General features: G+C 42.3%; 1 protein-coding gene across 3 annotated transcripts; it reads left to right on the top strand.

Annotated features, from left to right (window-relative positions):
* The first annotated feature begins 951 nt into the window (after positions 1 to 951).
* LOC120438783 lies at positions 952 to 13,693 on the top strand. 3 transcript variants are annotated; one of them, XM_039609212.1, is made up of 8 exons: positions 952 to 1,140; positions 5,964 to 6,308; positions 6,706 to 6,819; positions 7,348 to 7,689; positions 8,852 to 8,912; positions 11,982 to 12,032; positions 12,631 to 12,681; positions 12,953 to 13,693. In XM_039609212.1, the coding sequence occupies exons 1-8, from the start codon at positions 1,011 to 1,013 to the stop codon at positions 12,996 to 12,998; spliced, it is 1,140 nt and encodes a 379-aa protein (XP_039465146.1). In that variant the 5' UTR covers positions 952 to 1,010; the 3' UTR covers positions 12,999 to 13,693. The 3 variants fall into 3 exon arrangements, with proteins under 3 accessions (XP_039465146.1, XP_039465147.1, XP_039465148.1); XM_039609213.1 differs by lacking the exon at positions 952 to 1,140 and adding an exon at positions 3,863 to 4,148; XM_039609214.1 differs by lacking the exon at positions 952 to 1,140 and adding an exon at positions 3,865 to 4,148 and having other exon boundaries at positions 4,941 to 6,308.
* Positions 13,694 to 19,322: the final 5,629 nt, after the last annotated feature.

Below are 19,322 nucleotides of genomic sequence, written 5' to 3' on the forward strand. Positions count from 1 at the left end.
GTCAATGTGTTAATAACGGCATAACAAGTAACGGCGTCAGATCTTTCTCTCCATTTTGTGGGTGCAGGACCTTGTTCGTGTGAGAGGCTAGTCAGGGACTAGGCGCAGTGGTGATCCAGGATTACCCCGTGCACATTAAAACAGGCTAAACAAAGAATAAACAAGAGACGGTATAGCAATTCAGATTCAGATTCAGAAGACTTTATTTATCCCCAAGGGGCAATTAAGAGACTGACCTTGCCGACCGTACATACAATACAGAAACATCACATTGGGGATAAACGCTCTCGATCTGAAAACCTAAACCAGTGTCTCTGGTGAAGTAAATAGAAGGGTGGAAACTAACAAACTCTTATGTCTCTGGAAATCTAACGGTGTCACAAACATAAAGAGATTAGTTATCCTATCAACTAGGTTGGCTGATTGTGGACAAATGCTGAGGTAAAATCATCAAGTATTGCTTTGAGAGCTCCAATAAAACAAACTCCTAAAGGTAAACCTGCAGGACAGAGGCATAAAACTATGGCTGAAGCCACCAGAGCTCATGCCAATTACAGAAAATAATGAAGGGCACTTCAAAATATCAACAAGAAGGCTTTGAGTCTAAACAACACACATCACTGTCAGGGCTAACGGTGCGTTCACACCGAACGCGATAGAGGCGGCCAGAGCGTCAGGTTCACATGTAAAGTCAATGGAAAGAGCGCGATGACACGCGATTGCGTGTCCGGCGAACATGCGGAAGCAGATTTGCGTCGCCAAAACGCCAAAACGCCTGAAACGTGCGTCAGTGTAGCGCGTGGGGCGCGTTTGACTCGCGAAGAAAACCACGCGTGTCAGATTGTGTGTTGCATTTTGTGCACACGCCTGTATCGCGCCAACCGCTCGAGTTGGAAAATCTGAACTCCGGCGTCAAATCGCGCCGCGACAACCAATCAGGAGCCCGGTGACGTGGCTGTAACTAGGTCAAAGGGGCAGATCCAGCCAAAGCCCTTCATTTGTCACTCAGTATGGAGGAAAAGCTCATCAGTGCCGTGGCTAATCATCCAGAGCTAAATGATGCTGGTTGCTACTTCTACCGAGACAGGAATAAAAAGAACCTAGCTTGGAGGCACATTAGTGAGGAGATTGGGCAACCTGGTAAGGTCATTCATTCTGCTTTTTAATGTTCAGACTGACCCGATGAAACCGTGCAAACGCTAGCAAGCCCGCCTACTGTCCCGCTATTTTCCCACTGATGTACAAATACCTTTCCGCTAACGAGATGATGTGTTTATTCAGAGGACATCTGCAGCACAACACATCTGGCACAACTTCCTCCCACATTTGCGGTCCACGCGCGTGGAAAGATGCAATTTTGAGGCGCGATGGATTTGTCTTGGACACGTGTTGAGGTGCGAATGTGCACTCGTCAAATTAGGGGCGTTTGGGGCGTTTGGGGCGTTTTCGCTCGCACCTATCGCGTTCGGTGTGAACGCACCGTAAGACGTATGGACTCAGATGGAGACAGCACACAGGGGGGAAGAGTATGCATGGAAAACAATGCTTTTATTGACAGAACGTGAACTGTGGAGCACTATTAGTTAGTGTTGTGCTCCACAGTTCACTCAGCGTATTTGCTATGAGACAAGAATGTGCAACAATGTCAAACTAAGACTGAGAAGCTTGAGCTGCGCACAAAGTATGAGCCATGAACTTAGAGCCAGGGCACTACTATGAGCTTAACTAGACAGTGTCCCTTAGTGTCCCAGCTGCAGCCTGTCAGCAGCACTGTGGAAAAAAAAGGCACTCACCTGAACCATGACACATCACATACATTACACCCAGGCTTGACTGGGACAAAAAATCGGCCCGGGCATTTTGACTAAAGACCAGCCCACCAGGTATTATAGGAAAAACCACAATGCCTTTGAATGAAAACAGACGCTGTTGTGACAGTGATGTACACTGTCTTGTTGGTATATATGTATGATTTCTATACATTTTACATCAGTTAAAAACTTTAGTTGTAAGATTCAGATAATTATTTATTCAAAGCTAGACATTGTAAATGAGAGTAAGAAAGAAAAGTATTTGTGTCCACCTTTTCCTGTTAATGCCCTACCTGGCCCCCCTGGCAAAACTTTGCTAGACCCGCCCCTGCACAGTTACCAGCTGTCAGCTATGTAAAAAAGGATCCTATTTGTCTCTCAGAAACAGTTCATAACTTCCCTTCAACTCATTCATGTCACCTAAAAGGTAAACCTGTTTCTGAATTCAATTCAATTCAATTCAATTCAATTTTATTTATACAACGCCAAATCACAACAGCTGTTGCCTCGAGTTTGTTTGAGGTACAATGCTGGGAAAGGTCTTTCTTTGTTGCAGATTAATTTTTTCATGCTTCTTTTGTCATGTTTCAAATTATCTAACAAGGATAACTTGGCTAAATACAAAAAGCAGTTTTACAGGGATTATTTCATTTATGAAGCAGAGAAAAGCAAACTAGAAAAACCTGGTCTAATGTGTGAACATGTTACCCAGCTGTGGAAGCCCTGATACCAACAAGTTCAATTCAATTCAATTCAATTTTATTTATATAGCGTCAAATCACAACAAAAGTCGCCTCAAGGCGCTTTATATTGTACAGTAGATCGTACAATAATAGATACAGAGAAAACCCAACAATCATATGACCCCCTATGAGCAGCACTTTGGCGACAGTGGGAAGGAAAAACTCCCTTTTAACAGGAAGAAACCTCCGGCAGAACCAGGCTCAGGGAGGGCGGGGCCATCTGCTGCGACTGCTTGGGGTGAGAGAAGGAAAACAGGATAAAGACATGCTGTGGAAGAGAGACAGAGATTAATAACAGATATGATTCGATGCAGAGAGGTCTATTAACACATAGTGAGTGAGAAAGGTGACTGGAAAGGAAAAACCCAGTGCATCATGGAATCCCCGGCAGGCTACGTCTATTGCAGCATAACTAAGTGTCATGGTCCCCATGTCTGCCCGGCTGACTCAGGTTGGCTATATATGTTTCCTGTTCCCTCTCTCTCACGCTTGCCGTGTCTCGCCAGGGTGCAGCTCATTGCGGGCTCCCCACTAAGACACTAAGGGAGGATTCAGGGTCACCTGGTCCAGCCCTAACTATATGCTTTAGCAAAAAGGAAAGTTTGAAGCCTAATCTTGAAAGTAGAGATAGTGTCTGTCTCCTGAATCCAAACTGGAAGCTGGTTCCACAGAAGAGGGGCCTGAAAACTGAAGGCTCTCCCTCCCATTCTACTTTTATTGCCCTCCAACTGCTCAAAACTTTGGAATACGCTGCCTTTAAATATTAGACAGGCATCTTCCTGTTCTTAAAACGCTTTTGAAAACACCTTTTTTCGATAGCGTTCAGACTGGCGTGAGTTGATATTTGTATGTGTTGTGTTAATATTGATATCGTTTTTGTTTATGTGTTTTATTATGTATTTTATATAAGTGTCAGTGGTTTTATCTTGTGTTTTACACTTTGTTTTAGTACAGCACTTTGGGCAAACCTTTTGTTTTTAAATGTGCTATATAAATAAATTGGATTTGGATTTTAAATACTCTAGGAACAACAAGTAGGCCTGCAGAGCGAGAGCGAAGTGCTCTAATAGGGTGATATGGTACTACAAGGTCATTAAGATAAGATGGGGCCTGATTATTTAAGACCTTGTATGTGAGGAGCAGGATTTTGAATTCTGCCTTTAACAGGGAGCCAATGATATATACATATATATCATATATATATGTATATATACATATACATACATATATGTGTGTGTGTGTGTGTGTGTGTGTGTGTTATTATTTAGGTTTAAGCCAACACACACTCTGAACAATCACAGAAATCCGGCAGAGGTTAAACTAAACTGACAGGTAGAGCGAGTTCATCCGCTGCGAAAGGTTTTCCTGCAACGACTTCTGCACAGCACGTTTTACAGGTGGAGGGAGTGCCACTAAGAAAACTCTCTGAGGTGAACGTACGGGCTCTAAACGGCTGCTGATGTCCTTTATCAGCAAACAAAGTTTGACCAGGAAAACTAAAACAGTTAAAGTGTCGCAGAAAAGAAGGAAAGGATGTTAAAATCAGCGTTCTCTGTGTTTCTCTTCTGTTTGCTGCGACGTCTGGACTGTACAGGTAAGCCGCGCGTACCTGTGTGAATAAACCTGCTGGTTACGGGGAGAGATGTGGGGAGTTTTACACTGTGTACTTTACTGCAGTGTCTTTGAAAGTCAGCGTGACAGTGAAGAGTAAATGTAGGCACACAGGTAAAGGTGAGACAGGGAAATTGATTCAATGGAGTCATCTTAAGTTTACTTTCATTTTGAGGTGTCTGAACGTAATCACACTGACGCTCGACACACAAACCTCGAATAACAAGCAGCTGAGACTCTGCTGTGCCGTAAACGTTAAATTTGAACAAACTTCTGCATTTAGCTGTAAAATAGATCATATTAATAGCACGATTGATGCAGTTTTTGACAAAGTTAGTTGGCACGCTGAGAGGAGGATGCTTCCCCGTGTCTGTCTGTCAGTCATGCGTGACAGGAATCCACAGATCAGGACTGTTGATAAAACTTGTTTGGTAACAGGACTGTAAGCTGAGCCACACTGACAACAAACAGAAACAAGTTTGGAGAATGTCAAATTTTAGTTTTTACAGTGGTTTACTGCATTTATGGTTTAGTCAAGTCATGGTTGTTTTAAATAGTTACTATAAATCTGAAGTAGAGAACCAAATTAGTTTAAATATGAATGCAGGTTAGCTGAATGAATGGATTGTTCAGGGTTTAGAAATATACTGGGAAATAATTTAATGACATTTTAAATCAGTCAGTAATTATTAATAACAAATTTGTCTTGATGCATTCTCAATGATCCACGTAGGTAAATCCCAAAGGTTGATTCTGTTCATCTGGATGTTTTCAGTGGGACAAACGTTTCGTCACTGATCCAGGTGATCTTCAGTCTCAGCTGACTGCAGGTTTCCCCAACATTATAAACAGTACATTGGCACAATGACTGAAACCAGCCCACTGAATCTAAGGAGCTTGGGAAAAAAAGCGACTGGACTTCTTTAAGTTGCTTGAAGACATTTCACCTCTCATCCAAGAAGCCTCTTCAGTTCTACGATCAATTGGTGGAGGGTCCCAGATTTAAGCCCTAGGGGAGTGTTCCCCAAGAGGGACATGGACCCCTAATGATCCTCTACCTAATCAAACAAGCCGAGGTATGAAAACAGGTGTTGGTCACAAGAAACATAAAGAGGTCCAGCCACTTTTCTTTCCATGCTCCTTAGACTAAGGCTACGTCCACACTAGCCCGGATAGATTTGAAAACAGTTTTTTCGTCTGAAAACGCTCTGCGTCCACACTAGTGTTTTCAGTCATTTTCACAGAGTTGCGCGTCCAAATCGCTTACATTCCAGTACTGCACATGCATGAAACGCAAGAAGATTCCCTCATTTCTGTCTGCCGTTTATTTACTTTCCGGCTGTTGAAAAGTCTCTTTGAAAAGCAGTGAGTTTTTTAAATGGACTAACAATGAAGTGGAGTTGTTTCTGCGAGTAACACAAAAGTACAAAGTTGCAAAAGCGAGTGAGAATAAAATAATTTAAAGAAAAGCTCTCTGGGGCATGTACAGACTGATATTAATCTTTAATAGGGCTGTCAAACAAAACAGCTGCTGTATAACGCCCTCCACTATCTTAGTTTAATTGGTCACATGACTGCATCATATGACTAAAATGTGTGAGCTTAATGGAGCTCACAGATTCTGTTTAAAGGAACATCATCATCATCAGTGTGTTTCATGTAACGTGGTCTGAGTGTTGTTCGACTGAGTGTTCAGGTTTGAGTCCAAACAGGTTAAAAAGGTCACTGTGCTGGTTCTGTGTTCATGTCCAACACAAAGCTCACATAACTGCTGCAAGCTGTTTCTTTCTCTCCTCAGTTTCCCAGCATGCATCAGAAGTGCAGGTGTATGAGGGGGCGGAGTCTGTCCTGCTGCCCTGTCAGGTACCAGCTGATGTTTCCAGTGACTCCACAGCTGTGGTGTGGAACCGTGATGAGTTCACGATCCCAATGGTCCACAAGCGTGTGCAGAGCAGTGACGAACTTACAAACCAAAACCTTCGTTACCTCGGTCGAACATCAATGAGAGCCACCGCTCTGCAGACTGGAGACCTCAGCCTCACTCTGAGGAACCCCACAGTCTCTGACAGTGGAACCTACACCTGCACCGCCCGCAAGGCTGGAGACGATCTGAAGGAGATCCATGTGCAGCTGAAGGTCTCAGGTGAGTGGACAAAGGTCAGAGGTCAGCTGCAGAGGTCCTGAGGTCCACACAGACTTCATGCATGAACATGTTAGATTAAAATAAAGTGAGATGTGAGTGTTTCTGTCACAGAGGTTCCTATCTGCTCATCTGGTCATCTGGTTTCAGAGACCTTCAGTCTTTTATGTGTGTGTTTGTGCTCAGACTGAACCTCATTAACTTTAAACTAACATCACTCTGTGAGGCCGAAACCTCAGAGTTTAAACTCAGAGAGTTTGACAGTGTCTGAACCCTGCGGCCTGTGGTTCCGTTCTTACCACAGAGTAACCTGATGATGCTCTGAGTAACACAGGTTAAATATTAATAACAGATTCATGTAATCATGTCATTGTTGGATGATCTTGTGTTTGTGTTACAGAATCTCCTCCCCGCTGGCCCATAGTTGTGGCGTTCGTGGTTCCTGTGCTCCTCCTGGCTGTTCTCTTTGGTGCCCTCGTGTACCGTGCAAATAATAAAGTAAAGAACAGAGCAGGTTAGTGTGTGACACAGTAACTTCACTGACCTTCACCTCCAGTATGTTAATGCTGATGTCTGGAACCTTTGACCTCACACGTCCTTAAACTGCTGATCTGGAATCAGCCACAAACAGCAGCAGGTCCCAAACATCCCTGAAACTAATAACTGATGATGCTGAGGGTGTTCCATCAGCTGTCCACACACCTCTGAATTGTGTTAAGCGCAGATGTGTGTGGAAGAACACAGGAAGCTTAAAAAAAAACCACATAACACAAAGAAAAATAACAAAATAAAAGTTCATTTTAAACTAACTGTGAACTTTCTGTTAAAATATATAAAGTCTGTGTGACCTTCAGTCACAGACTGTTACGCTGATGGATGGCAGCCGTCAGTGTGTAATCCATAGAGACAGCTGAGGTGTTGTCATGGTAACGGTCTTTTTACATGATGGAGGTGAATGTACCAGCTCATTGTTTCAGGCTCACACAGGTACTGTAACAGGTTAGCTCAGGTTCAGTGTCACAGTTCTGCTCTCTTCTCTCAGTCTCCACGCTGAAAGCAGAGAAGGTGACAGAGGGGGCGGAGTATATCAAACTCCCCTGGAATGAGAGTAAAGATCTGCCTGCTGCTGTCAGAGTGAAGTGGACACGTGAACAACCCAAACATGGAGAGATCTGTGAGTGTGTGAAGGATCAGACAGGTCAGTGGAAGCTCGAGCCTGGTCCTGGTTATAAAGGCCGTGTACAGATGGATCAGCTGACTGAAAGAGACTTCACCCTGACTCTGATGAGGCCTCGCTGTAATGATGGAGGTGTTTACTTGTTTGTCATCTACGGCCAGGATGAAAAACCCATTAAAGTGACAATAGTGGTGCTGTGGGTCAAAGGTCAGTATGGCAGACTGTGAGGTAGACTGAGCTAAGACAAACAGAAAATGAAGTATCACTGCAGTCACACACAGTCACCTTCATAACAATGCTCATCCACACTAACCTGCACATACCTGTGATATTATTACTATTATTAATATTATGCCAAACTTCTCACAGACTCTGATCAGTCACTGACATTCACAGAAACACTTTAGAATCTGTTCGGTTACTGCTTTTATTGTGAAAACGGATCAGAGTGAGTGAGTGAAGGATGCTGGGTAAGATGAAGGAGGAAGGCTGTGTCCCAATTCACTGCTACAAAACAGCACGAGAGAAGGAGGATTTAGTGTTTGTGTTATTACGAGTGCTAAACAAGAAGCGTTCCCAGATGGTCCAGTGGACACATGTGTGACTCCTGTGATTAAAGCATCTTTCTTTCAGCTTAACGAGTGAACCGTCAGCTCGTTCAAACACACGTTAAAGTCCGTTTGGCTCGACACCACCGAACAGAGGCAGCAATATAACATAGCTAACATTAACAGTGCAGTGAATCGTGCTTGTGCCGTCATATTCAAGACTGCAAACCGAGCAGCATCACTGACTTTCAGCTTGTTGTGTTTGTGGATATATGACTGACTTTAATTATCCATAAAATCATCACATTCTCTGTAAGATTAAAGTCGACTATTGAACGGCGTATATTTGAAAGTAAAGGCTTTAAAACCAAGTTAACGCTGAAAGTACAAACATCACTAATGTCATATAACTTTGCCAACATGTGGCCAACAGTAATGTTTTAATGTTCTTCATTATTAAACATTCGCACATAAATAAGTGACATGATATTCAGTACTTACTTTTGACAGTTCACTCTTCGGCCGCCCTGCTTCAGCCATGCACGTTTTTTTTCTGCAAAATTATCCACACCCACCACCGCGCCATGAAGTCTGGGTTATGTTGGGCAACGAAGGACGCATTTTGAGCAGCCTTTGAATTTGGACAGCCTTCGTCACGTTTCTGTGATGTAATCGGCCTTAAAATGCGGCCTTTAAGGCTGCAGACCCTGAATTGGGACACAGCCGAAGTGTGTGTTTCCACCTGAGATTATGGATCTGGCCTCAGCTGTTCTTCATCACTCTCATGTTGATGATGTCACTGCTGTGTTTGTCCTCTGCAGAGACCTGGTGGAAAACCATCACAGGCTTGTTTGAGAGGAGAGCCTCGGACCCTGAGGAATAGTAAGTGTTCAGTGAGTTTATCTGAAAGTTTGTCATGAATTATTCTCACAGTCATGATGTTTGACTCCTCCCCCTCTGAGGACACATGTTCACATCATCATCATTATTTTTACTTAAAAAACACTTTAAAACAACCACAGCTGACTCAAAGTGCTGTACATTGGAACTAAATAACAAACTTACATAAGATATAAATAAAAGCCAAATAAAATACAAAGTAAAAGGGGTTAAAAGCCAAGGAATAAAAGTGGGTTTTAAGACGCGATTTAAAAATGGACAGTGAAGGGGTCTCTCTAACGTGCAAGGGCAAATTATTCCATAATTTTGGAGCCACAATAGAGAAGGCCCTGTCCCCTCTGAGCTTCCTCCTGGATCTCGGTACCTCCAGGAGCAGCTGGTCAGCTGACCTGAGAGACCGACAGGGTGTGTGGGGATGAAGAAGCTCAGAGAGGTAAGGCGGGGCGAGATTGTGAAAGCATTTAAAGACAAACATGAGAATTTTAAAATGAACTCTAAAAGACACAGGCAGCCAGTGCAGAGAGGCTGGCACGGGGTTTATATGCTCTCTTTTTCGAGTTCCTGTTAGGAGTCGTGCAGCAGCATTTTGAACCAGTTGCAGACGTGAGAGCAACGACTGACTGACACCCGAATAGAGTGAGTTACAGTCATCCAGGCGGGAAGAAATAAAAGCATGGATCACTGTTTCAAAGTGCTGCCTCGAAAGAAAAGATTTTACTGCTGCCAGTTCCCTTAAATAATAAAAACTGGACTTCACCACTGCTCTAATTTGGTTCTCCAATTTAAAATCACTGTCCAACTTAAAACCAAGATCAGTAACAACAGGTTTAAAATAAACTTCCAGGAGTCCCAAATCACAGAGGACGACTCACAGGGACCACTGGGTCCAAACACCAACTTCTGTTTTCTTTTCATTAAAATTTAAAATGTTCAGAGCCAACCAAGTTTTAATGTCATCTAGGCATGTCATGAGAGGTTTGATGGAGATGCCATCCTTGTGCTTTAGTGGCAAATAAATTTGGCATAAAAATGAAATGAGATCCCATGCCTTCTAAGGATGGGACCCAGAGGAAATAGATACAGTAAAAAAGAGCAGTGGCCCTAAAATTGAGCCCTGTGGGACGCCACAATTTGGGGTTAGTATCTTTCCCAAGGAAGACTAGAGGAAGCCAGGAACTGAACCATCAACCTTCCGATCAGTAGATGACCTGCTCTACCGCCTGAGCTACAGCCACCCGAAAAACCGTTAATAATGCAGATTCTGTGCTGTGAAGGGTTTTAAAACCTGATTGAAAAACCTCAAAGATGCCATTATCATCTAGAAAATCTTTCAGTTGAATCTAAAACAATTTTCTCTAAAACCTTAGAGAGTAAAGGCAGCTTGAAACAGGCCTATAATTAGCTAAAACTGTGTGATCAAGGCCAGGTTTCTTAAGCAGTGGCTGCACTACTGCATGTTTGAAATTTGCAGGAACTACACCAGAAGTCAGACTGCTGTTAATAATGTCAAGGACATACTGCCCTATACTAGGAAAAATTATTTTAAAAATTGTGGAGGAAAAGGATCCTGAGGGGAAACTGCAGGCTTAATATGGCGAACCACATCCTCTAAAGTGGAGAACGTCACAAGATCAAACTGAGTAAAAACAGCAGTGCGAGGGACAGAGACAGAGGGGTCAGAGTCAGGAGCTGTGATAAGAGCCCTGCTGGTGATGACCTTTTCAATAAAACGTTCAGAAAATTACTGCAAATATCAGGAGAAACTTCCAAATAGACATTCGGTGGAGTATTAAATTATTAATTATTAGTATTAAGTATTAATTAGTTAAAAATATTTAACAGTGTTCTGGTAGCAATGCCAGCAGTCTTTGACAATTTGAAATGACACCTGCAGTTTATCCTTTTTCCACCTCTGTTCTGCTCGATGACATTCCCTCTTAACAGCACGAGTGCTCTCATTAAACCAAGGCTCAGGTTTAGCCTTAGGCTGCCTGGTTTTTACAGGAGCCACAGAGTCCAAGACTGTTTGAGAGCAAGAATAAAACCAGCTTTGACCAAGTTTTGATCATAATCACTGCTGACTTGTCCTGGGGGGGCATGAATGAATTTTTAATTTATTTACTTTAAATAATCTATATAACATTTTATTAATCTATGTACTTTATTTTCTGACTTTAAGGTGCATTAAGTGAAACAACAACAGTCAGATAAGCACGGTACATATTACTCCGTGAGGCTTCTGACTATGGCAGCTGTAATGCTGCGACAATCCATCAAGTGGTGTTGCTTCGTAGCTTACCAAAGTTGTACTAAAACATTTTGACAGATTTTTGAAAACATTAAAAGATTTTAAGTGTGACTTATAGTCCAAAAAGTACGGTATGTAGTAATCTTTTATGTGCTGATATGGAGGAGTGCAGTGGGTGTGTATGGTGTAAGCTGTCTGTCCAAAGCAAATAAGAGACTTTCATTTTTTTCACTAGAGCAGAATAGGGAACTTCCTTCTTAGTGGACCAATCAGAGCTCAGACATGAGGTTGAATCATGAACACTCACAGAATCAACCTTTTAGATTTAGTCAGAAGCAGTAGAGGAATGAACCTGTATCCTGTCCATCTACCTGTCAGTCAAAGACACAGTACAGTACTGTAAACATGTTTATTGGGTCTATTAGGACTGACTCACTGCTGGACACCAGAGGAACTGCAGGTTTGAGCTGAGTTTATCCAGCTCAGGTTCAAACACTGCAGAGATCCTCAGTCTGGATCCAACTCAGTTGTATAAAGCATTTGTATTTTATTTTTATCTTATTGTATATTTTATTCTATTTTATTCTACTGTATATAGTATTGTATTTTATTTTATTCTATTCTGTACAGTTGTGTACTGTATTTATTCTTATTTTATTTTATTCTAATTTTTGCTTCATAACTTTTGCACTGTCCACTTCCTGCTGTGACAAAACAAATTTCCCACGTGTGGGACTAATAAAGGTTATCTTATCTTATCTTATCTTATCTTAACTGTGACTGTCTGTCTTTTGTCTCAACAGTATGTGGAGGCTAAGTGACGCATTAACTAAGATGGTGGAGAACACGTATGGGTGAGTCTGACGTGTATGTTGTTTAAAGTGGAAGATTTTGAGTGAAGAGACCATCTGTCAGTTTCTTGTGTTACGTGGATGTAAAACAGGAAGTTCAGTGTCTCTGATAAGCACAGCTGTCTGGTCTTTAAGTCTGACATCATTAGCCATTTCCAGGCCCTCAGTGTGCCTGCTTTACCAGGTGTAACGATTAGGTTTAAAATCCAGGCATGAAAACAAGATTTATTAAGTTTAACAGAGTTAGAAGTCAGCAGGAAGTTAACTTGCTAGTTTCCATTTAAACATAATATAGCATGTTTTGACTGAGGGATTTCTGTAAAATTAAAACGTACAGCTCTGCTATCACTTCAGACACAAATGAAGACAGAAGACTAAACCGCAATGACATTTGTAGGGTTACTGAAGTTGAGTTAGGTGGTATATATGAAATACGATATACGACTATGCCAAAGCTGAGACTTCATCCTGACTCACTGATGCCTCTGCTGGATGTCAGAGGAACTGCAGGTTAAAGCTGAGTTTGTCCAGTTCAGGTCCAAACACTGCAGAGATCCTCAGTCTGGATCCACCTGTGACTGTCTGTCTTCTGTCTTCACAGAAATGAAGTGGAAGGTGAAAATGCTCCTGTGATGTTGGAGAACTTAGATGGGTGAGTCTGATGTTTGTGTTGTTTAAACTGGAGGAGGAGCTGGAGGATGAAGATGAAACCGTCTGTCAGCTTGTTGTGTTTCATGGATGCAAAACAGGAAGTCCAGTGTCTCTGATAAACACTGCTGTAGATATACGACTGTGCTAAAGCTGAGACTTTATCCTGACTCACTGCTGCCTCTTTTGGACACCAGAGGACCTGCAGGTTTAGTTTAGACTCAGGGTTAAGCTGTAGAGTCTAGAGCTCAGTGTGTGTCTGTCTGTCTACACAGAAGGGAGAATGCTGAAGAAATTCATCTGCTGAACGGTCAACCATAGTGATGTGTTGAAGGATGACGAAAAATAGAAGAACCAAATGCTCGTCACTTTGCTGAGCTCCAGATTAAAGCACAGAAGAGGCGGGGTCTTTACTGTGACTGCCCCTCCACAACAGGACCTCCCCAACATCAGAGACCTGTTTAAACTACTCCCTGGATTTAAATCACAATGACCTCTGACTACTTTTATGTGTGTTATTTCTGATTCAGGTTCTCTCCTGTTTTTTCCTTTCTTAAAATCTCTCATCTTGTCTCAGGTTTTTAAGGTAGCACAGTGGTTAGGACTGTTGCATCACAGAAGAAGGTCCTTAGTTTGACTCCACCATCAGGTCTTTCTGTGTGGAGTTTGCATATTCTCCCATGTCTATGTGGATTCTCTCCAGTACTTTGGCTTCCTCCCACAGTCCAAAGACATCCACTTAGTGGGGTTAGGTTAACTGGTAACACTAAGGCTACGTCCACACCAATGCGTTTTCCCCAAAGGAAAACGCTCTCGAAAACGAATACATTTGAAGACGGTGCGTTTGTGTCACAGTGTGGACAGCGAAACAGAGACTTTTGAAAACGATGACGTATTTTAGTCATGTGATGCAGTCATGTGACCAATTAAACAAAGATAGCGGAGGGCATTATACAGCAGTTGTTTTGTTTGACAGTCTGTACATGCTCCAGATAGCTTTTCTTCAAATTCTTTAATTCTCACTCACTTTTGGAACTTTTGTGTTACTCGCAGCAACAACTCCACTTCATTGTTAGTCCATTTAAACAACTCGGTGCTTTTCCTCAACATTTTGCCACGACATTTCAAAGAGCCGGAAAGTAAATAAACAGCAGACAGAAATGAGGCAGACCGAATCGTCTTGCGTTTCATGCATGCGCAGGACTGGAATGTAAGCATTTTTGGCCGTTTCAATGTGGACGCACAACTCTGTGAAAATGACTGAAAACCATTTTCACGTGTCTCCGGGCTAGTGTGGACATAGCCTAAATTGCCCATAGGTATGAATGTGAGTGTGAATGGTTGTCTGTGTCTCTGTGTTAGCCCTGCGACTGACTGGTGAGGTACCCTACCTCTCAACTTAAAACAGCTGCGTTAGGCTCCGGACCCCCGCGATCCTGACAAGGATAAGCGGAAGAGAATGGATGGATTTTTCATGTTTTTATGTGTCTGATTTTTTTTTTTTTGGTTACGACACATATGTTGTTGATAACAATAAAGCTGACTTTACAGAGAAAGTTTTCCTTCCTGTGTCTCCTTCAAAATAAAAGTCAGTCATATAAAATAAGACGGAGCTCAGCGAGATTTAACTAGACATTGGTGATGTGCGAGTCATGAACGAATCGTTCAATACTCAAAAATCACTTTAATGACTTCTGAATAATGATTCACAAGCCCAACCGACTCATTCACTGACTCATCCCTGTTAATGTTAGCAAACTAATTTCATTAGTAGAAATATATCTAGCTTATAATTAAAATTGTGTGGAAAAAAAAAACCCAGCCAGTTTCTTAACAAAAACATTTCTGCTCTGGACTGGAAGAAAAAAACGTGAGTAGAAAGCTCACATCAAGACAGTAGCTCATCAGTTCACATTTGCATCGCTCTGCTAACATGCTAACAGCACATTTAAGTTAATTACCCTCTCCCTTCCTCAGAGCTAATGTCCAATGCGGAATCGTAGAAGGAACGAATTATTCAGTTCCTCTGTTGCCGGCGTAATTTAGGACTAAGGAGTCATTCACCCCCTCCCTCCTGGCTTACAGATTCTTCTTCTTCTTCTTCTTCTTCTTGGTTGGCAACCAATGTTAAGGTGCGTAACCGCACCCCAGTGGCAACTTCAGTTCCATCAGAGAGGATCTTTTCAAAGGCAGGACAAATAATTACAGACATGAGAAACCGTCTCAGCCCTTGAAAGGTTTGGGAGCTGATTTTCCTCAATGCCTATCTGGAAAGGATTATTCACTTTCAAGTGGACAAGTAATTTTGAACGCATTAATCTGTGAATTTTATTTCTTTTATTTATATTTTGGATTTTTGTTGATTCAAACTTCATTTTCTGTTTGTCAGAAATTTCATTGATATTCTGTTGAAAGAAAAATAAATGTTCCTTTAGAAATCTTAATTTTTTTGTTCTATAAATTGTCGTTTTCTTTTCACTCATCTTTGCAGTAAGATTTACATGAAAAGAGAAACAAACTAAGTTTGAGTGAAAATGTACACTTTTGCACTCTCTGGGCAACTGACTCAGTGACGCAAATGACTCAAAAAACCCGATTCATTTTGGTGAGTGACTCATTCAAACTCGATTCAGTAAAAAGAATCAAATTTACCATCACTAGTACACATACGGTCACATTAAACAGGAGGAACTGTTGTTGTTGAGCAGATGACACTGTGACACAGAGTGAGGTCATATCCTGTCTGCACAAGGTCTGTTTGTGATGTGTTAGCGCCCTGTACTGGACACCATTTACACTCACTGACTCACTGATGAAAGTATTAGAGCTGTCATCATGGAGACAGCTCTAATAAAGTTTGAGATGTTAATAGCTGGTAGGGATGGGTATCGAAAACCGGTTCTTGTTGAGAACCGGTTCCCACTGTTTCAATTCCTTGGAATCGTTTGCCATTTTGCAAACGATTCCTTATCGATTCCAGTCGCCCGAATGAGCGCCACCACGTTGCGGAGCATCGGAGCGTACCTGGCAGGAAACACAGCGCCTAAGCTGCTCAAACGCTCAAAAGTTTGGTTATACTTTACCAGAACGGATGACAACGGGGCAACTTGCAATACTTGCAAAGTAGATATTTCATTTAAGGGAGGAAACACTACGAATATGCAAAAGCATTTGCTCACAAAACACGCGATGAACTTAAATGAATGTCGTGTTTTAATTCCGCTCGAGTCGTGAATCTCAACCCAGCAGCAGCGGTAACGTTTGCACGTCCTCTCCGTTAATGCAGCAGGTAAATAATCAACTAACAGTGCATATTATGTTAGCGCGATCTGCCTTATTACAAAACCTGCCATTACTGTGCATTTAGGTGACCATGATGAGACAGACAGAGTCTGGCTGGCAGTTCTCGCTGAAGTCTACCGGTAGCGTCTCCTTTCAGGCCTGAATGTCACCGAGCAGTGACTAAGTTTGTGGTAAAAGCCTTGCAGCCATTTGCCACAGCAGATGGTAAGTGAATGTGTTTAATTGTAGGCAGGGACATTACTGAATATTCTTGTGTAATTGCTACAGAATAATTTATGTTATACTTTGTTATTGCTACAGAAGAATATTTATTTTATTATTTTACATTTACAATTTTCCCCGGGGACCCTGTGACACCCCATTGAAGAGCCATAGGCTGGATCTCTTAAGATCTCACTGTTGGGTTTATAAGGCCATGTTACTCCTAAATTTCTATCTTGTTCAAAGAGAAGATATAAAACAAAATTCTAAGCTAATCGACCTTAGTGTTCTCCTTTTTAAAAATAAGAATCGATAAAGAATCGAATCGTTAAACAGAATCGAAAATGGAATCGGAATCGTTAAAATCTTATCAATACCCATCCCTAATAGCTGGGATGGATGAGTCACTGTGTACTGGTGCTGTGGTTTGTGGAAGGCCTCGAAATGGACTGGCAGTGGCTCCCGGGCCAGGTAGATCCCCAAAGAAGGTATCCCCTGGTGCAAGCGAAGACCGGGCATTACGAAGGTCTTGGAAATTGTTGTGAATGTATAACTGATGGGCTTGTGATGACCCACGAGCTTGATTAATGGTAAATGGCCTGTATTTATATAGCGCTTTACTGGTCCCTAAGGACCCCAAAGCGCTTTACACATCCAGTCATTCACCCATTCACACACACATTCACACACTGGTGATGGCAAGCTACGTTGTAGCCACAGCCACCCTGGGGCGCACTGATTAAGTGGTCGGGAATTCCCTTCTGGGAAGTTGCTGCGCTGATGCAGAAGGAATGGCCAGGGAAGAGATTGGGAGAAATCCCGGAGGATGAGAGAAAACCATGATCTGATTGGGACATGGCCGGATTCAGTGTTGAACAGTGGATCTGAAGGTAAGGCGTGCTGGGATTTTCTGAGCTAGAGCTAATGGGTTGGGGATTCAAAGGGGCTTAAAGGAGAGTTTATTTTGAATTAGTAAATAGGTAGGGGGCTGCCCAATTGGTTGGTTTTGCTTCGTTTGAGGAAGAAGACAAGGTAGTCTTTGGAGACAGGGTGAGAACCACTGAAGCAGAAGAGAAGGTCCGGATGGAATTTTTTCAATGAGGAGGTAAATTCTAAACAGTGTTCCAGGCAGTCCAATAGGTGGACAAGGTGCTTGCGGCGAGACTGTTTATTATTGCTTCATGGGAGAGGCTAATGAGCTCTGCGATGGTAGAGTTTAGATCTCAAATGTTGTGGCTGAAAATGTAGGAACTGGTGTTGGAGCTGCCTCTGAATGAGGGGCTAAGGCTCTGAATGTCTGGAGGTAGAGATGAGACAGGGAGTCAGCAATGGCATTGAAATGGCCTGGGATATTTTCTGCTCTGATTAAAAACTGGTGGGTGACTGATAGCCATGTGAGAAGACACGTGAAAGGCATGGTGGAAGAGGAATTGCTCTGGCCTGTGTTGATTATGTCCACCAAGGCAAGGTTGTCTGAGTGAATGAGAATGGATCTTCATGACCATTCGTGGCCCCTCAGTAAGGCTGTGATGACTACCGGGTAGATTTCAAAACTGTCTGACGAAGGCAGGAACTGCACCTGGATATTTTGGCAGAACTCAGGAGGCCATGCTGAAGAGAACCACCTTCCGCCATAATAACCCCCCAAAGCCGTAGAAGGTGCAGCCCCCATGTAAAGCTGAATGGGTGGGACAGCTTATCGACATAAAAGAAGGCAATGCCATTCTAATTAGCAAGGAGAAGTCGCCAGAGTCGCAGTTCGGCACCAACGTGATTGAATCAAACAGTGATGGTTTAGATGCTGCAAGTGAAAGCAAGTGAAAGATAAAGGAATGGCCTTGAGGGATTATGCGATTATGCGTAGTGCAAAGTTTATGTGCCAAAAAGGGAAAGTAGCTTTGGTTTGGAACATGTGGGAACGAGGAGATAGTTTTAAAGAGAAGAGTGATGCGATTGAGTTTTAGATAGGCAGGGAGGCCTGTAAAAACTTGGTATTGAAAGTTATGGCGAGGAACTCCAGTGATCTTGAAGAGCCAGTGGATAACCTGTGAGCTGGCGGTCACGTGGGAAGGGATATGACTAGGAAATCAGTATGCTGTGTGTGCAAAAGTGACAAACATTACCTGTCCTTTTAGTACCTGCCGGCTCACTGGGTAAGGCTGTCAGGGGTCTGTAACTCTGCCCACCATTTTAGGGAACATATTTAATTTCACAGTAAGTTACACGTCTTTACCCTGCCTTTCTGGAAGGCTTATATTTCACTAAAAACTGTCTAATATGCACATCCACATAATTATAGATGATTATAATTACAATATTAGAAATATTAGAAGCTGTTTTAAAGAAAATACATGAAGAAACAGATTATATTAGATTTATATTTCAAAAATGAGAAAATGCTGATTTTACAGCAGCAAAATTATTGTATTTCTACAGTTTAAACATTTAATAGCTGTCTGCTGCACAGAGTGAATAGTCAAACAAACTGAATCATCATAAATACATCCATCCATTGCTTCAGCTTATCCTTTTCAGGATCACGGGGGGGCGCTGGACCTATCCCAGCTTTCTTAGGGCGAGAGGCAGGGTACACCCTGGACAGGTCGTCAGTCTGTTGCAGAGCCATCATAAATACATTATTTTATATTTATTTTTTTATGTTTTTATTATTTTATCATCACCATCATCATCATAGTTTATTTATATAGCACTTTAAAAGCACACAAGGCTGACCAAAGTGCTGAACAACAGAAATATAAGACATACAATAAGAATAATAAACACGAGTAAATAAAAGTCAGTTACCCACTGAGTCAAAGGCCAGCGAATAAAAATGCATTTTTAATCTGGATTTACAAAACAGCACTGATGTCGATTGCCTAATGTGAAAAGGAAGATTATTCCAAAGCTTTGGAGCCACGATAGAGAACATTAATTCACACAAGGAGGAGTCATGTGACTGTGACGACAGATGTCATTGGTGGAAAGATGGGCGCCATCAGAACGCTGACTGATCTGCAGCCTGATGGCCTGTGGCAGGAAAGTGCGTTCATCGTTCAGCTGTAACCTGATGGAGTCGTGTGTAAAATAAAGATGTGGATGGAGCAGAAGAAGAGCAGACGCTGAGCTCACAGTGTTTCA

This window comes from Oreochromis aureus, linkage group 3 (genome assembly GCF_013358895.1).
Source record: "Oreochromis aureus strain Israel breed Guangdong linkage group 3, ZZ_aureus, whole genome shotgun sequence".
Classification (NCBI taxonomy): domain Eukaryota; kingdom Metazoa; phylum Chordata; class Actinopteri; order Cichliformes; family Cichlidae; genus Oreochromis; species Oreochromis aureus.

Excerpts from the sequence above, each read along its gene's own strand:
- LOC120438783 (XM_039609212.1), top strand. The coding sequence starts at position 1,011 with ATGGAGGAAAAGCTCATCAGTGCCGTGGCTAATCATCCAGAGCTAAAT. Across the intron at positions 6,309-6,705 it reads TGTGCAGCTGAAGGTCTCAG|AATCTCCTCCCCGCTGGCCC; the intron begins GTGAGTGGACAA and ends TTTGTGTTACAG. Across the intron at positions 7,690-8,851 it reads AGTGGTGCTGTGGGTCAAAG|AGACCTGGTGGAAAACCATC; the intron begins GTCAGTATGGCA and ends TGTCCTCTGCAG.